This window comes from Drosophila eugracilis, unplaced genomic scaffold (assembly GCF_018153835.1).
Source record: "Drosophila eugracilis isolate 14026-0451.02 unplaced genomic scaffold, ASM1815383v1 contig_440, whole genome shotgun sequence".
NCBI lineage: Eukaryota > Metazoa > Arthropoda > Insecta > Diptera > Drosophilidae > Drosophila > Drosophila eugracilis.
Genome location: NW_024573306.1, coordinates 156,707 through 178,064, shown reverse-complemented (window position 1 = coordinate 178,064; position 21,358 = coordinate 156,707). Strand labels below are relative to the sequence as shown.

At 41.0% G+C, this 21,358-nt stretch overlaps 1 protein-coding gene across 1 annotated transcript; it reads left to right on the top strand.

The window, feature by feature from the left end:
* The first annotated feature begins 439 nt into the window (after positions 1 to 439).
* Positions 440 to 21,099, top strand: LOC108117222 (sodium-coupled monocarboxylate transporter 1). Its single transcript, XM_041818979.1, is given in 9 exon segments — positions 440 to 547; positions 11,158 to 11,396; positions 11,580 to 11,727; positions 18,365 to 18,539; positions 18,623 to 18,758; positions 19,213 to 19,372; positions 19,442 to 19,660; positions 19,717 to 20,301; positions 20,371 to 21,099. Coding segments are annotated over 8 exon segments (2,106 nt in total). The 5' UTR covers positions 440 to 547; positions 11,158 to 11,185; the 3' UTR covers positions 20,843 to 21,099.
* Positions 21,100 to 21,358: the final 259 nt, after the last annotated feature.

Sequence of the window (21,358 nt, the reverse complement as noted above, 5' to 3'; positions counted from 1 at the left end):
ATTAATTCCACTTAAAACTAGTAATTAGTTAGCTAGAACGACGTAGTCACTAGATCTTTCAAACACAAGTGAGTTATGAGCTCGAATTCCTTGCCTAAACACCTCATTTAGATAAGATTCTGCGTATGTCTGGAGCAAAATACTTCCGATTAAGTGCTCTAGGTCGAGGCAACTTCCCACCCACCGAGTAAGGCCATCCCAGCTATCATCACTACTGACGTTAGCTCATTATATGATTTTATTGTCTGGCAAACATTTGTGTCTAGCCCGGTTCCGTTTAACTCGATATATGCATATACATCAGTATACTACCACATCTAGGCACGTTCTGCGGAAAAAAACACCTGGCAAAGTATTTGCTTTGGCATTTACCGATTAAATTGAGATATCTCTCGGTCTTATAAATAAGGGCACAAGGCTAGAGGCTAGATGCATTCCTTGAACGATCATAGGCAAGGACGGTCTTCAGTTTTTTGTTTAATTCAGTGGTCAAGTTGAAACAAGTTTGTTTCCTTCTCTCAACAGTTTTATTTTTTCCTATTTTCACGTGAGTAAAAATTATTTGTATAAAAAAAATATTCACATCGTGTCGTTTAAACAGCTGTCAGTGGTTTTGTGGTTGACCCATTAAAGGTTTCAAGTCTTTTGTTTGCTCAGAGAGCAAAATTTCTAGAAATTTTAATTTTAAAAATTTATTTTTGGCTGACTAGTATGCCTAGGCAATTATTAAGCTCAGTTGCCTTCAAGCTGTGTTCGGAGTATTATATATTAATGTTTAGTGCCATGGAATATGATTACCCTTCAATATTACCATTTGCTGAGTAAGCCAACATATGTGTTAAGCCTTGAAAGTGTTTCTTCATTTTGCGGAAGCTTCAGTGAAATCTGTGCCGTTGGCCTTGCCAGCACTTCAAAGTTTCCAGACAATGTTCCTAATGAGTTCTCAACAACTAGACTAGCAGTGGCAAAAGCATAAACTCTATGCAAATTGATTCACTTTCAAGCAACTTCATTTGAGTTCGTTACGTATGCGGCCAGTTGCCGTCTTAAGGGCCCTGCAGAGATGTAAGCAGGCTAAGTAAGCTGCCTTAGTTATGACAAAGGACAGCATTTCGAGAGCCCCATACAAACACACACACACAGAGATAGAAGATGTTCCACGCACCCACGCCGAATGGCAACACGGGTTGCCTAATAAATGATGTGGAGGCCCCAGGAGCCGTCTTAAGGGAGACCTCTTAGGATCACAGCCAGTGTGAGAAAATATTTTCAAAAAAATATTTCAAAAAATAATTTATAATTTTTCCGCTTTAGGAGTTGGTTTCTCTAGTAATTAACTTCTCAACAAAATAACTTAAATTCCTGCTTATTAATCAACATTTTTCTCAGTGTATCTCACTCAAAGTTAAGATGACAAAATGTTGTAGTTGCTGTAGTTGTTTTAGCTGTTGCTGTCAATCAAGACAAGTAAAATTTTTGCGACATTGTTGCTGGACAAGCTGCTGCCGTGGGAGTATACTTTGTCTTTTTCGTCATTGTTCCGCCTTGGACTCCCCTACTTTGTCCTCCAGTTGGTCATGTAATTGCTGTTACACTTTGGACCAAGTTATTAAGTGATTGTTATTGTTGCTGCTGTCGCTTGTCCCAGCGTTGATGCAACAGCATAATCTAACGATTATGCGGGGAGCTCCCTCTGGCCAAATGTAAATTAACTCGTGTCCAAAAGATCCCGTCGCTGGTGGCTAACATTTTGTGTAGTCTGCTTTTTTGGCCAGGCGATGTGGCAAATTAATTTCGATTTTTGTGAAGAGTTCAGCCATGGAATTGTCCAAAACAATTTGCCCAAATTGCCAATTGCAACATGTGGTATGTGAGTGATACAAACTGTTGCAACTAGGGCCAACTAATTGCCTTTAATTATGAATGGAGGAGAATGAACCTACAAACAGACAAACAAACACCATACATAAAGATAATCGTTGTCCGCTTGTCAGACATGGCGTATGAGTAATGGCTGTCTAGGTAATAATGCATTATCGATTTAAAGTGTCACCCGATAGGAAAAGTGGCATTTGCATTGAAGTGCAGACAATAACTAATTACACCCCATATCTCCCTGCCGTCCAGCTGGAATATTTTCCTGTCAATTAAGCTCGTAAAATGTGGACAGGAATACCGGGCAGAGCAGAGTCCGTCCGATGAGCCGTATTTATCTGCAAATATCGTTTACATGACGTTAATTGCATATTGATAGTGTTTGCTCAATTGTTTGCCCTTGTACATTTTATTTGTTTTGTTTGGTTCGTTCAACGTTGATGCAACCTGGTCTGGTCGGAGTTCCCAGTTAGCCAGCCATCAATCAATCAATCAATCATCCAATACATAGATCAATCAATGCGCAACTGACAAGTTTTGGCTGGCTGTCCACCTAATTCTGCCACTCCAAAGTCCTTTTAAAACTGTTCTGCCCTCCCCCTCAGGAGTTAGCTGCAATTTGGCACTCATGAATATTTATGCGCGATATAATTAAATATGCTAATTACAACTGATTGTACGCACAATCATTTGAAATTATAATTCTCAGCGCAGCGAAGAGAGTTTACTTCTTTGGCCAACAAAAACAGTCAACAGCCAACAGCCAATCCGCCAGGATAACACGCACTGTGAAACTGACAATTTAGCATAAATTCAAATGAAATCAACACAAAAAGGGGGTGTGACTTGGCAACTGTTGCCAGTTGAAATTGCTTTGCAGCGTGCAGAATAAAAAAACAACAAAATTAAGAGCACTGGGGACGATGAAAATTAAATAAATTACATTGTTGCCCAGCATAAAGTTGACGCTGCCAGCTAAACAATTTCTGCAGCTATCTCAGGGCCACCCCAACAAACCCTCCGGCAACATTGTTCTTTAGGATGAGGTCCCTGCAATATCCTCTAACCACCCAATGCACCACCTTAACCCAACTGCAACTGCCATGGCCAGCCGGATGAGCTTTTTTTCTTTGCTCCAACTAAGTGAATTTAAGTTTTAATAACTGACATTGGCCATCAAAGATCGAGCTGCTACAAGCCAGGTTTATCCGAGTTAATTGAAAATCCAAAAAGGCAAACAGCAGGCAAAGGCCATAGCATATTTTAGTTTTCCCCCCTTAATTGCACAAACATAATATTCAGGCTTGTTTTAAGCTTGCTTTTATTTTCCCAAGAAATGGCGCATAAATTTTGGAAAGAAATTAGTTTTCATGTTCTGAATTGGAGAAGAATTTTGGGCATTAAATTAGGTAGCTAATAAAATGCAATTGAAGATAAAGTGCTAATAAATAAGGATATTTAGCAAATTAAACCTTTCCAAGAAGTGAAATATGAATAGTTTCTTCTACACTCTTTTTACATTTTAAACTCAAAGTGTGAACATTTGAAGAATCCCCACTTATCTCCAAAGAAAACGCAAATGGTATTTGTCAAAGGTCATTTGCCTAAACTAAATTCCTGAATTATGCAATGCAATTCCCAAAGTCAACACACACAATCAGTCGGCGATTGAAGGACATATTAAAGCTTGTTCTTACAACATCAATAAATAATTAAAATATGTTTTGCCATATGCACACTCATTACATAAATACTTAATTAACCAGACTGAAGAAGAGCATTATGTCCCCGGCCGGACATAAAGAGCCTCCCCAATGATGGCCGGTCACTTGAACAAATCACCAGCACGTGGCCTATAAAGGAAGGGGTGGCACTTCGCCCTGCTTCCTTTCCTTCCTCTACCTGGCAGAAATAGTTTCCCAGATGGAGATAGCCAAAATGGAGGCGTGGTAGCCATAAATATCCATTTGTGGCATTTCCATGGTGACAAAAATGTAGCCAGTCTAATTTATTATCAACAGCCTTTGTGCAAACAATGAGACCCAAACAAGCTTTTTAATTTCCACAATCTCACAATGGACGAGTTGGTTGGGAGATATGAGCCAGGAGTCACCAGGACACTGGACAGGGCAAGAGCATTTCATTAGTTCAATTAGCTGGACAGGTGCTGGCTGGATGTCAAGTGGCAGCTTTTTAAACGATGATTAGTGGCTTTTCGTTTTCGTTTTGGTTTCAGGACGAAATACAAGACAAATTGTTGTTTGTTTAGCTCCTGTCAGGAGCCACTTGAATGCAAATTTATGTGCCCAAAAGGATTCCCATCTGCTGGTCATTAACATTGGCAGGTCTCAGCTCAGGGATACCTTAACATGTTCCTAGTTTACTTTCTGAACGATGATGGCCTTAGGGGAAATTAAAATTTGTTGCCACATATTCATAGAAAATAAAAAACATTTTCATAAACGGTCAAACGAGAAAACTAATTAAAACTAATGAACTTTACATTATAAAATGTGTTTGCTATATAAAAGAGATAATAAAATCAATTTGTATTCAGAAAGGAAATTAATTACAAAAAATAAATAGTCAATAAATGGTAAAAAAATATTTATCTTGCATATAGAATAATGGACAATTTCAATTTATGTGTTGCTGATATTTATCTTGACGGAATTTGATTTTCATTTTTTATAATTAACATTTTGATTTATACCTAATAGTAAAAAACGCTTGTTTTTAAAGTAGTCTTATAGACAACATCTATCGATGATTTACCACTTTTGTCATTGCATTACATTGTTATGGAAAAGCTCTTTCTGTAAGATACTTTTCATAGCCACAGGTGGTCAGTGGCCACCACAATGAGCTAATGGCCAGGAGTCGGAGGTGTTGGAGAGTTCAACAGAAAAAAGGGCTAACAGACATTGCACCCGGGGACTAACTAACCCAATTATTTGTAAAATGCGAGCACAGAAAAAATAACTGAGAAACCAAAATGAAAAGAAACCGCAAAGCCCATTGTTTTCCCCCACACAGCAGGTGAAACTAGAGACACACAGAGAAGTTTTCCATGGTGGCAAAAGGGATAGGAGCGATGGCACCGGGAAAACTTCGCACAGCACGCGTAATGAAAACTTTGTTAGGGCGTACCGAGAGAGAGAAAGCAGTGAAAAAAAAGAGCAAAAAATATAAAAGGGGGGAAAACAGCTTTTCCTGGCAGTGGCACTCGATGGGTGTCGAGTACTCTGGCTGCTGGACATGAAAGTGGCGACAACGGGAAATTAGTTGTGCACGCTTGCTGCAACTTGCAACGCAAAACCCGAGCATTAGCCGGCTGTCCTAGATGCCCTGCCGCTGGGGGTTGACCACTAAATTGCCGGGATGAAGTCGCCACTACGGCCCCAGTTCCCAGCTCCCGGCTGATGTTGATCAAATTAACAGCATGTGGCGACTGGCAAGTGGCTGATGACCGCCCGACTACCGCTTTAATGCGCTCCCCTTTCCTTCTCCTTGCGCTTTTTGTAGCATACTTTTTAGAGACCAGCAAATTGCTTTAGCTGCGGCCAAGGCTCCAAAAGGAGATGCACAAAGAAAAAATTAGCCATTTGCTTGTAAAGTTTTAATGTGAGTCAGTTTCATTATATTGAAACTATAAATCCAATCTGTTAAATTGCTGACGAACATTAATAAATCTTATGGTAGCTAATAAATATTTTCAGACATTAAAATGAAGAGGCAATAAGTATGAGTTGTGGTCTTGCAAGTTCATTTTAATGTAGTCCACTCTGCTTAAGCAAATTAAAGACTGATTTATGAATCATTCATTATTTAAAACCATTTTAATAGTTAGGTATTGGGTTTGGTTTATTTTAAGTTTACCTATTTCTTTGCTAAAGTTTTGAGTTAAGAAATTAAAAAGTTAGGTCACGATTTATGCTTATTTTTCCCTCTGTGTACGTGAAAAGAAGCCTGCCTAATTGTTTGACAGGACAACTTGTAACGCGGAAAGTTTTGCTTTACTTCACGTCTGAAATGCGACAGGGCCACAATGACAGGCAACAACAAGTTGCAATTGTCACTTTTGTTGAAACTTTCGCGAAATTTACAAAGTGCGAGGAACTTTCATTTATTTTTTCACTTGATTCTTTTCTCATTTTGCTGCTTTTTTTTTTGTAAAGTCTACATTTTGCCAAAGTCATGCTGAGAAAATAAATTATAAAAATGTCCGCGGAAAATTATGTTTTCCGAGCGGGGGGGAGACGGCGAGCGAAATGAAAGGAGCATTTTGATTCCTTCGCCGGCCAAGCACCACTCGTTATAAATGATCGCAATTGAAAGTTTAACCCCATCCAAGGGGTAGTTGAAAAATTGACATTATTTTCTGTTGGCAACAAACAGTCAGCGAACGATAAATAAGAGGCAACTTAAGTCGAGTATTTATTTTTCGGGCATCTTTTGATAAATGACTTTGACCTGGCCAAATGTGCAACGGAAAAGAAAGGGAAAGGGAAAGAGCACACACAACCGCACATGGGTGTGGTCCATGTGCCACGCCCCTCAATGACTTTTCTCATTAAGCCTGGCCAAGGCGAACGTGGTCGAAAAGAAATCAAACTAAACTTTTGCACAAAATTCTTGGGTCGCCTGCCCAGAGGGACGAGAACATGTGTAAAGCGTCGAGCGGTTAAAGCTAAACAAACAATTGCCAAATGCAATCGAGTTGGGTTTTTTGTTCCCCTGAGGGGGTGGTTGGTTGGTCGAATGGGCGGCTAGATGGTTAGATGGCTTTGTCCTAGATGCCTGGACGGAAAAACAGTCGGGAACAGTTGCATGTTGGCCAAATGGCAGGAAGAAGTTTCCCAACCGCATGCTTCAACTTCAATTTGCTGGAAGGATTGTTAAGGGGGAAACTGGGATCGCTGCTTACAGCTTGACTCGTATTTCATTACTCGAACTGGTATTAAGTGGCAAACTTTTGTATTTAACAACTTTTAGCAGCCGAGCAGCAAAAATGAAGAAGATGAACCGGCCAAAGTTTGCCAGCGCAAAACCAACGCAAAACGAAAAAATTGAAACGTAGAACGAAGAACGAAGAACAAAAAGCAAGTTGCAGTCACTTGACTTAACTGCAGTTCTCTCAAAATGCACTTGCCAAAATATAATTGAAAAGTGGAAATTGGCATAAGCAATCTAGCTTATTGTTTAAACACCATTTAAGTCAAATAAGCTTAACAAATACGTATCTTATTTATAGATAATTATTAAAAAGAAAAATATATCAGTTTGTGAGCTCAAACATAAAAATCTTGGTTATGGATTTACATTTTTTCTCTAAGTGTAAGAAAAAAAAATAAGGCAATGTAAACGAATAAAGACAGTTAACCATTTTGAATAGTAAGAGCCAATTGGCTAGAACGCATGGCCGAGGAGGAAGTACCCAAACTATAAAGATTCCCGAAAATGAGACAACATTTTGCACTTTGCAATCCTGCGAAAGTTGCGTTACGAGCCGGAAAAATCTGTCAAATAAAAGTTTGATTGGCATACCCCTTTTCAGAAGTTGGAGAGAATCTGACTTTGCCAGTGCATTAATTAGCAAATGCAGCGAACTGAAGAAACTTTCGAGGATTGCCATGAAATGCATGCAACTTTGTGGCGCCCCACGCATAAACTCATCTGAAGTGGCGCATAAATTGAGTGTGCATAGTGCACACGTATATGCAACAATGTAGTATAATTTCCACGGCATTACCATAATTATCCTTGCTGCCAACTGCTACAGAGGCCCATCAACACGATGATCGGGCTTCGTGAGAGGCCACTCCTTAAATGCCAGGTAGCAGAAAACGAAAGTTTTTCATACGTTCTGCGTCAGCAAAATGGGCGGAAAACTGTGGGAAACTGGAAAAACATACCCACTCCCTTGGCCGTCATCATTCTGTTGGCCATTGGCCAATGTCGGCGGTGCACTTTGGCTAAATTACATTTTCAATTTGTCAGCTGGGAGGGCAGGACTGCAGGCCATTAAATGGCAAATTAAGTTCAGCTTGGGCTTTTTATTTTATTTGCCATTCTGGCGCTTGCAATTTTTTGCATTCATTCCATTCCATCCAACGAGCAAATGTGTTTTTGATATGCGTTTCATTGTCTGACGATCTTGGCGCATTATCGTGGCAGATTTTCGGCTCTGGCCATCAGGACACAACGTATATGCTGAATATTTCATGAGTGTCATAAATTTCTCCTTTTGCGGGAAGGATGGTGGATGGAGGAAGGAGGAAGGAGAAAGTCAAGCGCCTCAGTTTTGCCGCCTTTTTATTTTTAATAACTTTCCATTGTGGCTGTCAGTGGCAGGCAACACCGACACACGTGCTTCTCCTTTCTGCCAGGATCCAGGACATGTCAGCGGTTCGTTGTTGCTTTTGTCGCTCCTTCAAGCTGCTTTATAATTTATGATGCTTGGCATCGAAGACTCCTTTAAGCATACACACACACACACACGAACTTCCCGCCCCGCCCACACACATGTCGCCAACTTTTGTATAATTTTTCAAAAAACTGCATGAATATTAACTGCAAGTGGCAGAATATGGCGGCGGCGGCGGCAAGGGCACCGGCAGCATCCTGCCACCAAAATCCTGGCCCATCTTGGCTGGCACTTTTATTGTGTAAGCCGGGCGAAAGTTTCAAGTGCCAGCTTGATCCGGAAGGGGCGGTGGCCACGCCCTACTAACTTATGCATACGTGTAGCTTAGTCTCCCTTCCCCTTCTACTCGCCCAAGTCGAATATTACCTTCTTTGGACCTCTTTTTGGGGAAAGGATTTTACATACATATTTGATGCAAATGTTCGCAAATTGTCGTCCCTGTCTATTGGACATTTTGTGGCCACATTCGTTTTTCTCGTCCATCAAACCAAAAAGCAGTTACACTTGAAAGAAAATAAAAAATAGATTTAATATAGCCAAAAATTTAAAATTTTTAAAACAAATCATACTTAAATGAGTAAAATACATCGGGGAAACTTAAAAATATATTTGTATATAACAAGTTAAGTGTCCTTTATCTTCTAAAAACCAAACATTAAACTGCTCAAATAAAATTGAATGTTCAAAAAATATTTCATATGCACTTGATGATAAACTCATATTTTTAAAATATTGTCAAATCATATTGGATACAAATTTCTACAAATCAAGCAAATACGAACATAATTCAGAGTCTAGACAATTTTCTTAGCTCTGGAAGCTGAAAGATTTTTTCATGCACTTGTGAACGTTCAAGTGGAGTGCAGGTGGCACTTTCATATGGATTACGTATAATTTGCTTAAACTCAGCAAGCAGAAAATAACATTTTGCACACAAGCTAGCACGCACAATGCCAGGCAGAGCCTGGCAGAGACCCTTGGAACTGTCCGCTTTGACTGCTGACTGGTGACTCCTGACTCCTGGACTCCATGTCTTTTGTCCCCCGGCTTATCACTCGGCCAAAAAAGCGAAAGGACAAAGATGAGAAAGCTGGCCAGGATCCTGCTGCTGCGGCTGTCAGTCGAGTGACACGGCAGCTGTGCTTTAAACAAAGCTAAGCTCGAGTAAAAACAACATGACTAATAGTTTTGACAGAGCCAGGCAAAACAAAAGCCAGACAGAATGTCAGATAAAAGCCAAAGTGATGGCAAATGACGGCAGGTTGGCTCGCAGGGAAGGCGAAACTGCATTCTAAATGTTGTCAATTAGGTGGTCAAAAAACGAATGACTGGGCAAACTTCACTGGCAATCATTTGACGACCCTTTCTCGCTTTGGCAATGTAGAACTGCCAGGGGGCAATAGTAATCTTTGTAGAAATGATCAATTATTTTTAATCATGTGTGGGAAGTTCTGTGGGTGTAAACGTATCTATGAGTTGCAAAAAAGCGGCTTTAAGCTCAGATAATGGCAGCTTTTCTAGAGAAATGTAAATACATTTAACATACAAAAGTCAATACTATCAATCGGATTGTCAATTAATTTCAATCAAATGTTATGTACAATCGAAATTTCTTGGAAACGAAGAACACTTTTTATGACTTGCTGATTTCTGACAAAACTTTCTATTTCAAGAAAACAAGACAATGAAGACAGATATATTTTAGAAATTTGAATTTATAAGAGTTTAGGCAACTTCCTATAAAATATAAATATGCATGTACAAAAGCTAGCAGTTACATAAAGAACGACAAACTTGAACATAAAAACTAATGAAACATTAGTTCCAATTATTCTTCCCCTTTCGCAACTTTCTCCTTGTTTTTTGTCACCCCCTTTGGAATGGCAGATTGTGGAACAAGCACATAAAGCAAGAAGTATTCTTTACGACAGCTTCAGGTGAAGAAGAAAATCCTAAGCTGGGCTATGCCATTTCTTTTCGGTAGCCTGTAGCCCGACCCAGAATCACAGGGCAGCTCAACAGCTTGGCTCAGCTATAAAAACACAAAGTCGCCGCCAAAGTCACACTTAAGCTTCTCTCTCCCCCTCCAGCTGATTTTACCCACTCATGGCTCACAGAAACTGAAGTACAGTGGAATGTCCTTATAGCGGGACGTGCATACAGATGTCAGCAAGTGGGGCGAAGTTCATAAATTCAAACAACGAGCCACATTTTCCATGGGTGCACTGGAAAAAAATAAAATAGGGCATTATTTATCGAAGAAAGATATATTTTTATAATATTAAGATTTTAAAAATGGGTTTCTCTTTCCTTTTTTTTGTTTAGAAACCTCATATAGTAAACTATACTTCACAATTTTAAATCATTTTTATAATTAAACGTAGAGTTGCCAGTTTATTGTCTCTCTGTGGGGCCTTTTTGCCCCCTGTAAGTTTTGTGTAGTTCCCGCTTTTTGCCGCTCATTTGGCCTGGCCCTATCTAGAGAGGTTGAGTTTTGTGGATGGAGGTTAGGGTAGTTGAGAATGCAAGTGTTATGATGGGTGCAAGCAACCACAATACCCAACTACCTTACCACCCACTCCACTCGCCTGCGGATATGCAACAATGTTGTCAAGTTTCCTGCTCGACAACGGGGACGCCGAGCCACGGAGCTCTCAGTTGGCATTATGTCCACCGGGCGTGACTAACATGCACATGCTCAACTGTGCTGGAAAACGTTTTATCCAGCTCACATCTCACCTAAAAGCCTTCCCCTCCCCCTCTTAAAAGTTGAAAAGATTGTGTTTGTTTTTTTGCCGGTGACCAAGTTGAATTTTGATTTTCATTTCTTGCCTTTTTTCATTCATTTCCAGCAGAAGCAGCAACAACAGCAACAGCAAAAACATGGCCAAGGACTTGAGCACTCTGGGCTGGGATTATCTGATGTTTGTACTGTTTATAGCCCTCACCGTTTTGGGCCCGTTGTGGAAACGCATTTTTGGCAAAAAGAAGGAGCGCAGCAAGGCCGATTATGTTTTTGCCACTGGCGGAGTTTCGATCGTAGCCGTGATGATTTCTATAGCCCGAGGAACTTTGGGAGTGAGATCTGTGCTGGGTGAGTTTTTGGGTTCTTAAAGGGCTAAAACTCTTATTCTGCTAATATCAATACTCCATAATTTAAAAAGTAAATCGAAAAATATGTATAGTCGCCCTAATAGAATAACGCCTTTTAATCATGATTTAATTATTATTTTAAAGCTGGTAGTTCCTTATTTAAACTCTTTATAATGTTTTCTAGGATATCCCAGTGAATTGTACTATCGCGGTTCAGCCATGTGGGAGATAATCTATGGCATGATGAGCGCCTACCCCATCGTCTGCTTCATGTTTGTGCCCGTCTACTTTAATCTGGGCATCACATCCGTCTATCAGTACATCGATCTGAGGTAAGTCCAAAGTCAAAAGTCACTCCCCAAAGTGTCACATCGTTTAATTAGAACGAAAGCGAAGCGATGCAAAGAACCGGGCAACAGGAAAATTGTTATTTAAACATTCATTTTAATTTCGCTAAATGCGACACAGCGACTGTGCTGTCCATGGGTTTTGTGTCGACCTCTCCCTCTCTCTGTTATCGCCGAAGCGCACACAATTTTATTCTTCATTAAGAAGGCCAAATGAAACTAAACAGAGGAGCGCCAAGGGCTCAGTTGAGACCAGGTTCTACTTTGGCTCCTGGCGCACAACTTTGCTGCGTTGCTAAATAAATTTGAATTACATTTTACACAACAACAGCAAGAAAAAGAGAAACGAACAAACAGAGGCAACAACAATGAGCCGCTAACAAATGGCCAAACAAAAGCCAAGCCGGCAGAGCAAATAATCTATAGATTTGTCCTTGCCCCGCCGAGGATAGCAACTTGGTCTTAGTCTTGGTCTCGGACTTGGTCTTGGTCTTTTCTCTCTCGGATGCTATCGTCCAGTTGTCGTCAGCATGTCTGTGTGCCCACCTCCAACTCCTGCTGCTCCTTTTCCTTCTTCACCATTTCCATCTGTCGCAAGTTGTCGCCTCGTGGGCCTAATTGTTTTTTAAGTTCGAAATTAGTTAACAAATTTGTTATCAAATGTTTTGCAGTTTCGACAACAGAATTCAATTAATTGCAAAAACTGACAAGGCAAACAGCGACTGAGGGGGTGTGGCCATGCTGGGCATAGCATAATTTGATTGAAATTTAATTGGCATGTGCCGCACATTTTCGAGGGTGTTTTTCCAGAGGGGGGGAGGTAGGAGGAACTCTACTGGACGTTGCCAAAAACTAAGTAAAGTGAAGGCTGTGCAGAATTGACAAATTATTTAAATGTTTGCACATAGAACTGGAGGTAATTTGTAAATTAGCATAAACAAACTGAACTACAAGGCAAACTCATTGGGTGTCTTAAGAGAAATTAATGACAAAATCAATGGATGACTAATGTACATAGTTTGTTTTTATTACCCTGATTAATTTCACTAAGCCAAAGGATTTGGCAATATTTAAATTGTATTGAGTGGATTTAAAATATATTTATAGCATCTTTTAAAGCTTTAAATAAATATTAATGGTTTTAAAAACTTGTTAAATTTCCAAATATTGATCCCTAAGCACTCTTAAAAAATTGAAATAAATTAATGACTTGTAAAATCATTTATGCAATTCAATAAATGGCTTTATGCCTTTTAAAACACAGTTAAATTAATGACCACATCAATGACTGATAAAGTTAGTTTTCCCAAAAAAAAAATCCCATTTTATAAATGTTCACTTTACTCGGCTTGGACGCAACACTCCAACTAATTGAAGAGCCAACGAGGCAAGCTACTTCATCAATCTTAGTCAATTGGCTTTGCTCCCAAAGAAGGCAGCCAAGAGGAAAAACAAGAAAGAGCACCTAAAAAAAAGGGTTGTGGAGGCGCAGCAACATGGCCAAATGTTGCCCCAAAAAGTTGGGCGCACAACATTTGGATGCCTCATTGTCGCTTGTCATCGCAACTGGCGCCCCGCGACATGTTTATGCATACAACTTCATCAAAATAGGCTGAGCCTTTCTCTGGACGGGCAAGGGAAAATGCTAATGGAAATGGAAATGGGGTCTGGGGCACAAACACACAGAGGCCGATAAGTGAATATGCTACAAATTGGCAAAAGCCACTTGGCCAAACACATCCAACCAGGCCAAATAAAGCAAGTTTCAGGCCAGAAAAAAATATATATGAGGAAAGACAAAAGCCTTGACGTTGGCAACACGAGGACAATGCCAAACATGAAAGATTCTATAGTTGAGTGGCTAGACTGAATAATACCCATTCGTGCTTGGAGATTATGGTAAAAGCCAGAGATTCTAGTCGTCTTTACCTATTGATTTTAATGGTCATTTAAATCACAGAAGAAGTATATAATATAGTTACTTCTTACTGTATTATACAACAAGACAATACACCCTTGAACCTCAAAATTACCGGGTATCAAACCCCAAAAAAAAGCAAGTGAAAGGCAAAAGAGAAAAAGGAGACTACAACAAAGAAGCCACTCGGTCTGAGGCTGTTGACAAATTGTATGACAATTCGTTTGTGCCATAATGTTTATAAATAGCGCGTGTTGTTGCCTGTCACTGGCATCAGGCATCAAGCATCAAGCACCAAGCCCCAGGATTTCATCTCCACACCCCAAAAAACTTGCGAAACAAAAAACCAAGACATCCCAAGCACACACACACACTCAAACTCACACGAACATATAGCCAAAAGTCGTGGATTCTCTCACTTGTCAGTCGCCTGTCGCAAGTGATGTCTGCCACTCAAATCTGTGGAGAAGTGGGATGAACTTGGTTGGATTGGTAAGGGGCATGACCCTTGACTCGATGCCAACTCAAGTGTTAGCCAGCTCACACAGAGATTTGCTATCTGGCCAGCCATTGAGTTCAATGGTCAAGTAAAGTTCGGCATTGTTCCTTGTTCGTCCCTCCGTATAATTCATATAGCCGGTGATTTTGGGGTGGCAATTACATGTAAATAAATTGATATCAAGCTTTGGGTTGCCAGAAAAGCTGGAGAGATCAATGCGAACAGTTGTTGGCACTTAGCAAATGGAAAAAATGCATTCCGACTTCCTCCATGGTTTATTTACGAGTACAACGGGGCCCAAAGTGCTCCTCCTGAGTGAATGACAACCAAATGGAAAAAAACTAGGTGTGAGAGGTATGAAGGAGTACTGCTGGGGGTGTTTTAGGAGGACATGCATACGCATAAATAAAGACGTTTTCGGCGCTACAAAGTGAGGCCGTGATTTGCAATTCAAAGGCAACAAAGTTGTTTGGCAGTAACACACATGCCCTTTACGGGAAAAAAGAAACAAATTGGGGATATTGGGACCAAGATAGGTTGGTATCAACTTTTTTACTTTTCTGGCAGGAAAAAAAACAGTTAATAAACCATTTAATCCACTCTGACATTACTGATTGAAATCCAGTAAGGGCACAATCCATGTTAATCTGACAAATGAACATTATTTTCATGGTGCAATTAAAATGATTCAGTTAATTTAGCAAAGTATTTTATAGACATGAAAAATAATAAAAAAAGACCAATTAAAATGATAAAATTATTGCTGCAACATCCAACTTCAAAAAGCAATAAATAAACTTTAAAATAACATATCAATTTATTAAATTCCAAGAATATCAATATCTCAAAAAGGAAATTGATAGCACTTTGTCTTGAAAAAACCATTCAGGATTCGCCTTAAAAATAACTTAATCTCTTTGTAAAAATCAAATGTATTCCCTTTTGGGTACCCAGAAGTCGATTAAATCAACCGAAACCTTTCACCTTTGATTCCACATTTTTTCCCACCTTTCTTTGTGGGCGGCTTTTAACGCAGTGAAGGCACTCAGGACACCGACTTCATATGGGTGATTATGTTTATTTATGCATGACATTTAATGCAATCAAATGTGTCACCCTTGTTGCCTGTTTCACCTTTGCTTAGATTGCCTTTGATTGTAAAATTAACTCGACCCTCTCAAGGGACCCATTCTAACCAAGGAGGATTGGGTTGGGATTGGCTGGCTGAACGGCGATTATGTGGCCATTGTACAAAACCACTCGTCATATTAAATTTGCCATTAATTTATGCCTTTGTCGCCTGGCCAAAAACTGGCTTAGCGGCTTGCCATGATAAATGATGGGTCCGAGTTGCAGACTAAACTCAATTTCAAAGAGGGTGTTTGGTGGAAAGTGAATCCCCGGTAGGGCCAGGGTTCAATTAATGGATGGGCCACTGGGCCAATGGGCCAATGCCCACGCCTGCTGACCTGCTCATTCGCTGGTAACAACCCATTTTCACACCACCCACCTTACTCCACAGATGATGGTGGTCATTGACGTTGTCCTGCCTGATGGCTGAGTGGGTTACCGGAGGGTGTGGCAGTGGGTGATTGTGTGTGTGCAGATGGTTGCCGGGAGCTGCAAGTGTCCTTGCTGGTAATTGCTTGCCCGCTGGCATGGCTGCAGCAATTATTGCATACTTTGCGGCACTTACATTTCATTTAAAGTTATTAAGCGACAATCGCATCGCAGGGCGTCTTTAATCAACTCAACCAAGTAAATTATGCCGGCTAAAAGGAAGGCGAGAGGGAAATGGAAGCGATGAAGATTCGCTGGCTGGTTAAATCAATTAAACTAAAACAAAAGCCAGGACCCAGCACAACGTTCAATCAACTGGACGGCGGTGACAGCCTCAGGTCATTACTCACACACACAGCCGAATACAAACAGCCAAAGTGTGATGGAGATGAAATGACAGTGAGACAGTCAGACAGCCGGGCAAATCGTAAGCCAGGACAACTGGCCGAGCACTTATTGTGATGAACACAATGTTAACAGGCTAAATGAGAAACAAATGCCACAATCAGACAACGTAGAAAAACACTCGCCGAGCAAGCGACCGACCGACCGAAGTAGAAGACGAAATGAAAGGCAACCGAAAACAATAAATCCCATAAATCATATTAAATTGACATATCAGGCTAAAATTGACCGCAAGCAACAATATGTATATATGTTTGTGTCTGTGTGTGTGTGCTGTGGGATATTGTATCCTACAATAATATTTCTTTATCAATTTCCACAACAAGCTCAGTCCTTGGGAAAAACAAGAAAAACCAAAGAACACGAAATAGATGAGACGCAAAGAGGTCATCGCATGCCTGCCTAAATAAATGTTTGACCAACCAAGCAAACCGAAACGTACCGAAATCCCACCCAGCGCCACGCCCATTCAATCAACACATATGAGAGAGCAACTGTCATATCCGAGTATGTATATACATACGTATATGTCCTTGGCCAAATTGGCTAGGCCTTTATGGCTGGCCTGGAGTTTTCCTCTTGCGGGATTTTCCGATTGTTTTCCCCCAGCCCACAGACACAGCTGTGTCGCAATTAAAATGTGTATCAAGCATACGACGCGTTGTCATGTAAACCGCTTAAACCCCAGCCCAACAATGTAAAGTCGATCGGGTAAATATGTTAAGCCCGCTTAAAGCAAAGCTAGCCTAGGGGCATGGCCCATTCCTTCATATGTCAATTGATGTTTACCTATGGGTGGAAAAGTGCAACATCATTAATTAATACACAGTAAAGGGGTTTCGTTTGCAGAAGCCTGCGGCTTGGTTTTATAATAACCAGAACATTAAGGCGATTAAAGATGAAATCCACTGCATCTCTTTCCTTCATCTAAATATGCATTTAATCCTCTTGCCGCACACCTGCGTCTCTCCAATCGCTCATGTCCCATGCTCCACATGCCTCATTCCCCATGTACCATACCCAACGGCCTCAGCCAAGACAAGGCCCGTTGACAGGCCCAACTCGTCTCAGATCAATATTGGCCAAGGGCAATTAATCATTTAGTGGGCCATCTCACACACGTAGACCAATGCAGAGACACCGAATGACAAGCAAAGATGGGCAGACGGAGAATTTGAGGGAAATGGAGCGGAGTTGGGGTTGGGAAAAGTGGATTATGCAGTCAGCCCAGATGTTCAACAAGAAATTACTTGTGATTACAACACACAATCCAGGGCAAAGATCTAAGGGTTAGTAGTCGATAAATTGAAGCTTCAATTGGAATTGCAAAACTTCAACTTTAAGTAGAAGACTTACAACGTCCCAGAACTAACTGCCTATTAAAAAAACAAAACTAAAGTTCATATGCCATTTTAATAGAATTCAGACTAAATCTTAAATAATAGAGCAAAATGCAGAAATCTAAATTCCAAATTCAAATGAACTTTCGTTTGGAGATACTAGTGAAAATAAAAGAAAGAAAGAGATGAAATGGGTTATAAATTTACCGTATTGGCTTTATACTATTTTGTGTTATGGCATTTTTATGCTTTAAGCTTCCTTAAGGTTTTCCAGTCTTTATAACAATTTAATAGTTCCGAAAAGGACTGTTAACTTCATGACTTCAAAATAGTGGCTTAAAGAACAGGATGGCAATCAAAGGATTACGGACGTAAAGCAGTTTATTTATTAAAGACCACACCCGGTCGATGCGTGTGCGAAGGCACTTGAGACATTCGCCCATGGCCACATAACGCATACTAAACGATCATTAGGTGGACCCCAATAGGCAGTGGACCCCCACATCTTGTCGCACATTTCGCATCAAATTAACACACAAATTTTTACAACCGAGCCCATAAAAAGCGAGCCCGGCTCAACTATAAAAACAATCAAAACGAGTTACAGACCCGCCAATTTTCTTAGGTTTTTCTCGTCCATGTCGTAAATTTAACCCGCCCTCGCACCCGATTCTACATAACTTCTTTACAGCGGTAGTAAATCATAAAAGGGGGTAGAAAATAAAAAAAAAGCAAGGAACGCCATCCGAGAAGCGGGGACAAACATTAAAAGTTTAATAAAAATAAATAAACGAATAGAGTGCAAGTGGCACCTGGAGGAGCTGCTTAATTAAAGACTGCAGTACTTACCTGCTTTTGCCCTGGTTTTCATCCTTTTCCTTTATCCCTTTCATTTTCCAGGTTTAAGAGTCGCACGGTGAGATGCCTGGCATCGGCAACGTACATTGTTCGACAGATCTGCAACCTGGGCATCACCGTTTACACACCCAGCGTGGCCCTCTCGACGGTTATTGGCATACCCTACTGGGCCTCCATTGTGGGCATGGCCATCATTTGCATATTCTTCACCATTATGGTAAGTTGGGGTCGAGAATGCCAACGATTTAATGATGGAAATATTTAAATTCTTTGTTACTCATCCTTGTTCCAACTCATTAGGGCGGCCTAAAGGCAGCTATCAATGCGGACGTCATCCAAACATTGACCATCCTGGTTGTCACTGTGGCCGTTTGCATCCAGGGAACTATCTCTACAGGCGGCGTAAAGAAGGTCTACGAACTAAATCGGGACAATGGTAAGCCATCAGTTGGTGTGGGATTTGTTTCGATTGATCATGGCAGCTTATTAGCCAGCTGCCAGGATGTGCATGTGTGTGGTTGTGTATAGTGCTGACGAATGATGACTATTAAAATGGCATCCATTGTGGGTTGGCGTTGCTTCGCTTCTGTTTCTTCGCCGGCTCATTATGCACATAAATGATGATGATAAAAGTGGCATAAAACAGCGGCATCCGAATCCGAGAGGAGGGAGGAAATGGCAGCCTCGCATGACGACAGTAATAAATGTACGTCGGCGGAGCGTTTGTCACTCGAGTTTGAGTTGTTGGCTGTCATTGTGCGGCAATCGTGGGGCTCCTGGGAATGCCTCCACATGCTGCTGCTGCTTCTCCTCTTCTACCGGCGGCTCAATCTTTTCCATGCCATGCACTTGCACTAAAGACACACTAAAGACATCCTTTCTATTCCCAGGACGCCTCAAGTTCTGGAACTTCACGGGCGATATGACTGTCAGAGTGGATACCACCTCGGCTTGGCTGGGGCAACTGTTCATGTCCCTCTCACAGATTGGCTGTCAACAGAACTTTATGCAGCGCTATGTTAGTCTTAAGTCGCTGAAACAGGTCCGACGGTTAGTAGCTATAATCTGAAATTCAATTAACGAAAATCTATTAATATTAAAATAATACTTAACCTGCAGAGTCATGCTGACCAACGTGCCCTTGGTGTTCTTCTTTTTTTCGCTCTCCTGGATCTCCGGAATGGTCATTTACTCCACGTACATCAACTGTGATCCTTATGCCGAAGGATACATCAAGAAACCCGATGAAATTCTTCCCTTCTTTGTGGAAGATCAGCTTGGCTTCCTGCCCGGCTTTGTGGGAATTTTCATGGCCACTCTTTTCAATGGAGCTCTTTGGTAAATACAACTTTTTGTAGATAGTTATTCTAATCTAATCCAATTTAACTTTCCAGCATTATGGTTTCTAATCTAAACTCTTTGGCAACTGTTATTTGGGAGGACTTCGTATCACAGTTACCTAAATTCAAAGGACTTTCTGATAAACAACAGTTGGGAATCCTGAAGACGATCACTGTTGTCTGCGGATTGATTATTATGTGCGTTGCATTTGGAGTTGGTTTGCTGGCGGGTGTCATTGAATCCTCGCTGCTGGTGTTCTCGGCTACCTCCGGCCCTCTGTTGGGCTGCTTTATCTTGGCCATGATGGTTCCGATTGCCAATTGGAAAGGCACTTCTGCCGGCATGGTCACCGCATGCGCCTTTGTACTATGGATTATCGGCGGTGGAATGACTATTACCAAGCACAATCCCATGTTACCCACCAGCACAGATGTAAGCTAAACAGTTGATTGAAGATAAGCTATCTCTAATGTTTGTTTTCCTATTTTCTGTAGGGCATGCTCTAATGATACCTTCTCGCAATCCATTGGCAAGCCCATTATTGAACCAGGTCAAATGCCATGGCTATTGACGCACACTCCTGTTGATGGTTACAATCAGAGCTTTGTTCCTACGCCACCCACCATTGCACCTGAAAGGTGAGAAAATAAGAATTAAAACTTTTAAAAACGAAATAAATAACTCGAATACATGTAATCCCAATATAGATCCGGACTGGAGAGCTTTTACTCGATCAGCTTCATGTACTACAGTTTGATTGGAACCGCTTTGACCGTGATCATCGGCACAGTGATCAGTTTGTTGACCCAGCATCCCGATGACGCTTACGACGGCAAGCTGCTGCATCCTTTAATCTTCCGACTGTGTGAGCGTTTCTCTGGCCGGAAACCGTACTACGTTAAACACGAAGAGGAGTCCGGTTTGAATGGACGTAGTAGTAGCGATTCCTCTGCCACGACAACGACGTGCAAGGAGGAGAAGGTCAATCATGGGTACGAGTCCTCGCCGGAGGAGAAAGAGAAGAGTAGTCCAATAGCCGTGGTGTTCACCACATCGGAGGGAAAGGGATCCGCGGATCAGCAGTCTATATGCGACAGCAGTAGGATCCAATTGGACATTGTTCCAGGCGAAGGCGAGACGGGCGTGTATCGTCAACTTGCTGGCCGATCTGCGCTCTGAGGGTTAACTATTAGGTAGACACATAGTTAACCCCACCACTTAGTCTGTAGTCAGTAAGCTAAGGCTTAGAATAGACCAATTAGTTAGCCAAGTGTTTCACGTCTATAAAGATGCTGTGATTTCTGTGCGCGACTTTTGTTGAGCAATTGCTCGCGCATTTGTAGCAACTCGATTTTCATTCGCATGTACTTACCGCATGAGTGTGTGCGTGGCAGCGTGCAATAAATAAAGACAAATAAACGTATTTTTATAAAAAAAAACTACATAAAAATGGAATTTTACTTTATGATTTGCACTTTTCGCGGGTTCAACTTGGCTAGTGATGCCCATCAGTCCGTATATCGATAACAAACTTTCAGGCAGGGCTACAGGTGTGTCGCGTGAGTCACGATTCGTAGCTATCGAATATATCTTATGAATCAAATCTGAAATAAATACACGTTCATTCCATTCAAAAATTATTCATTAAATAAGGAAGAAAGTTGCATTTATTTTTCCAATGGCAATAAAATATAG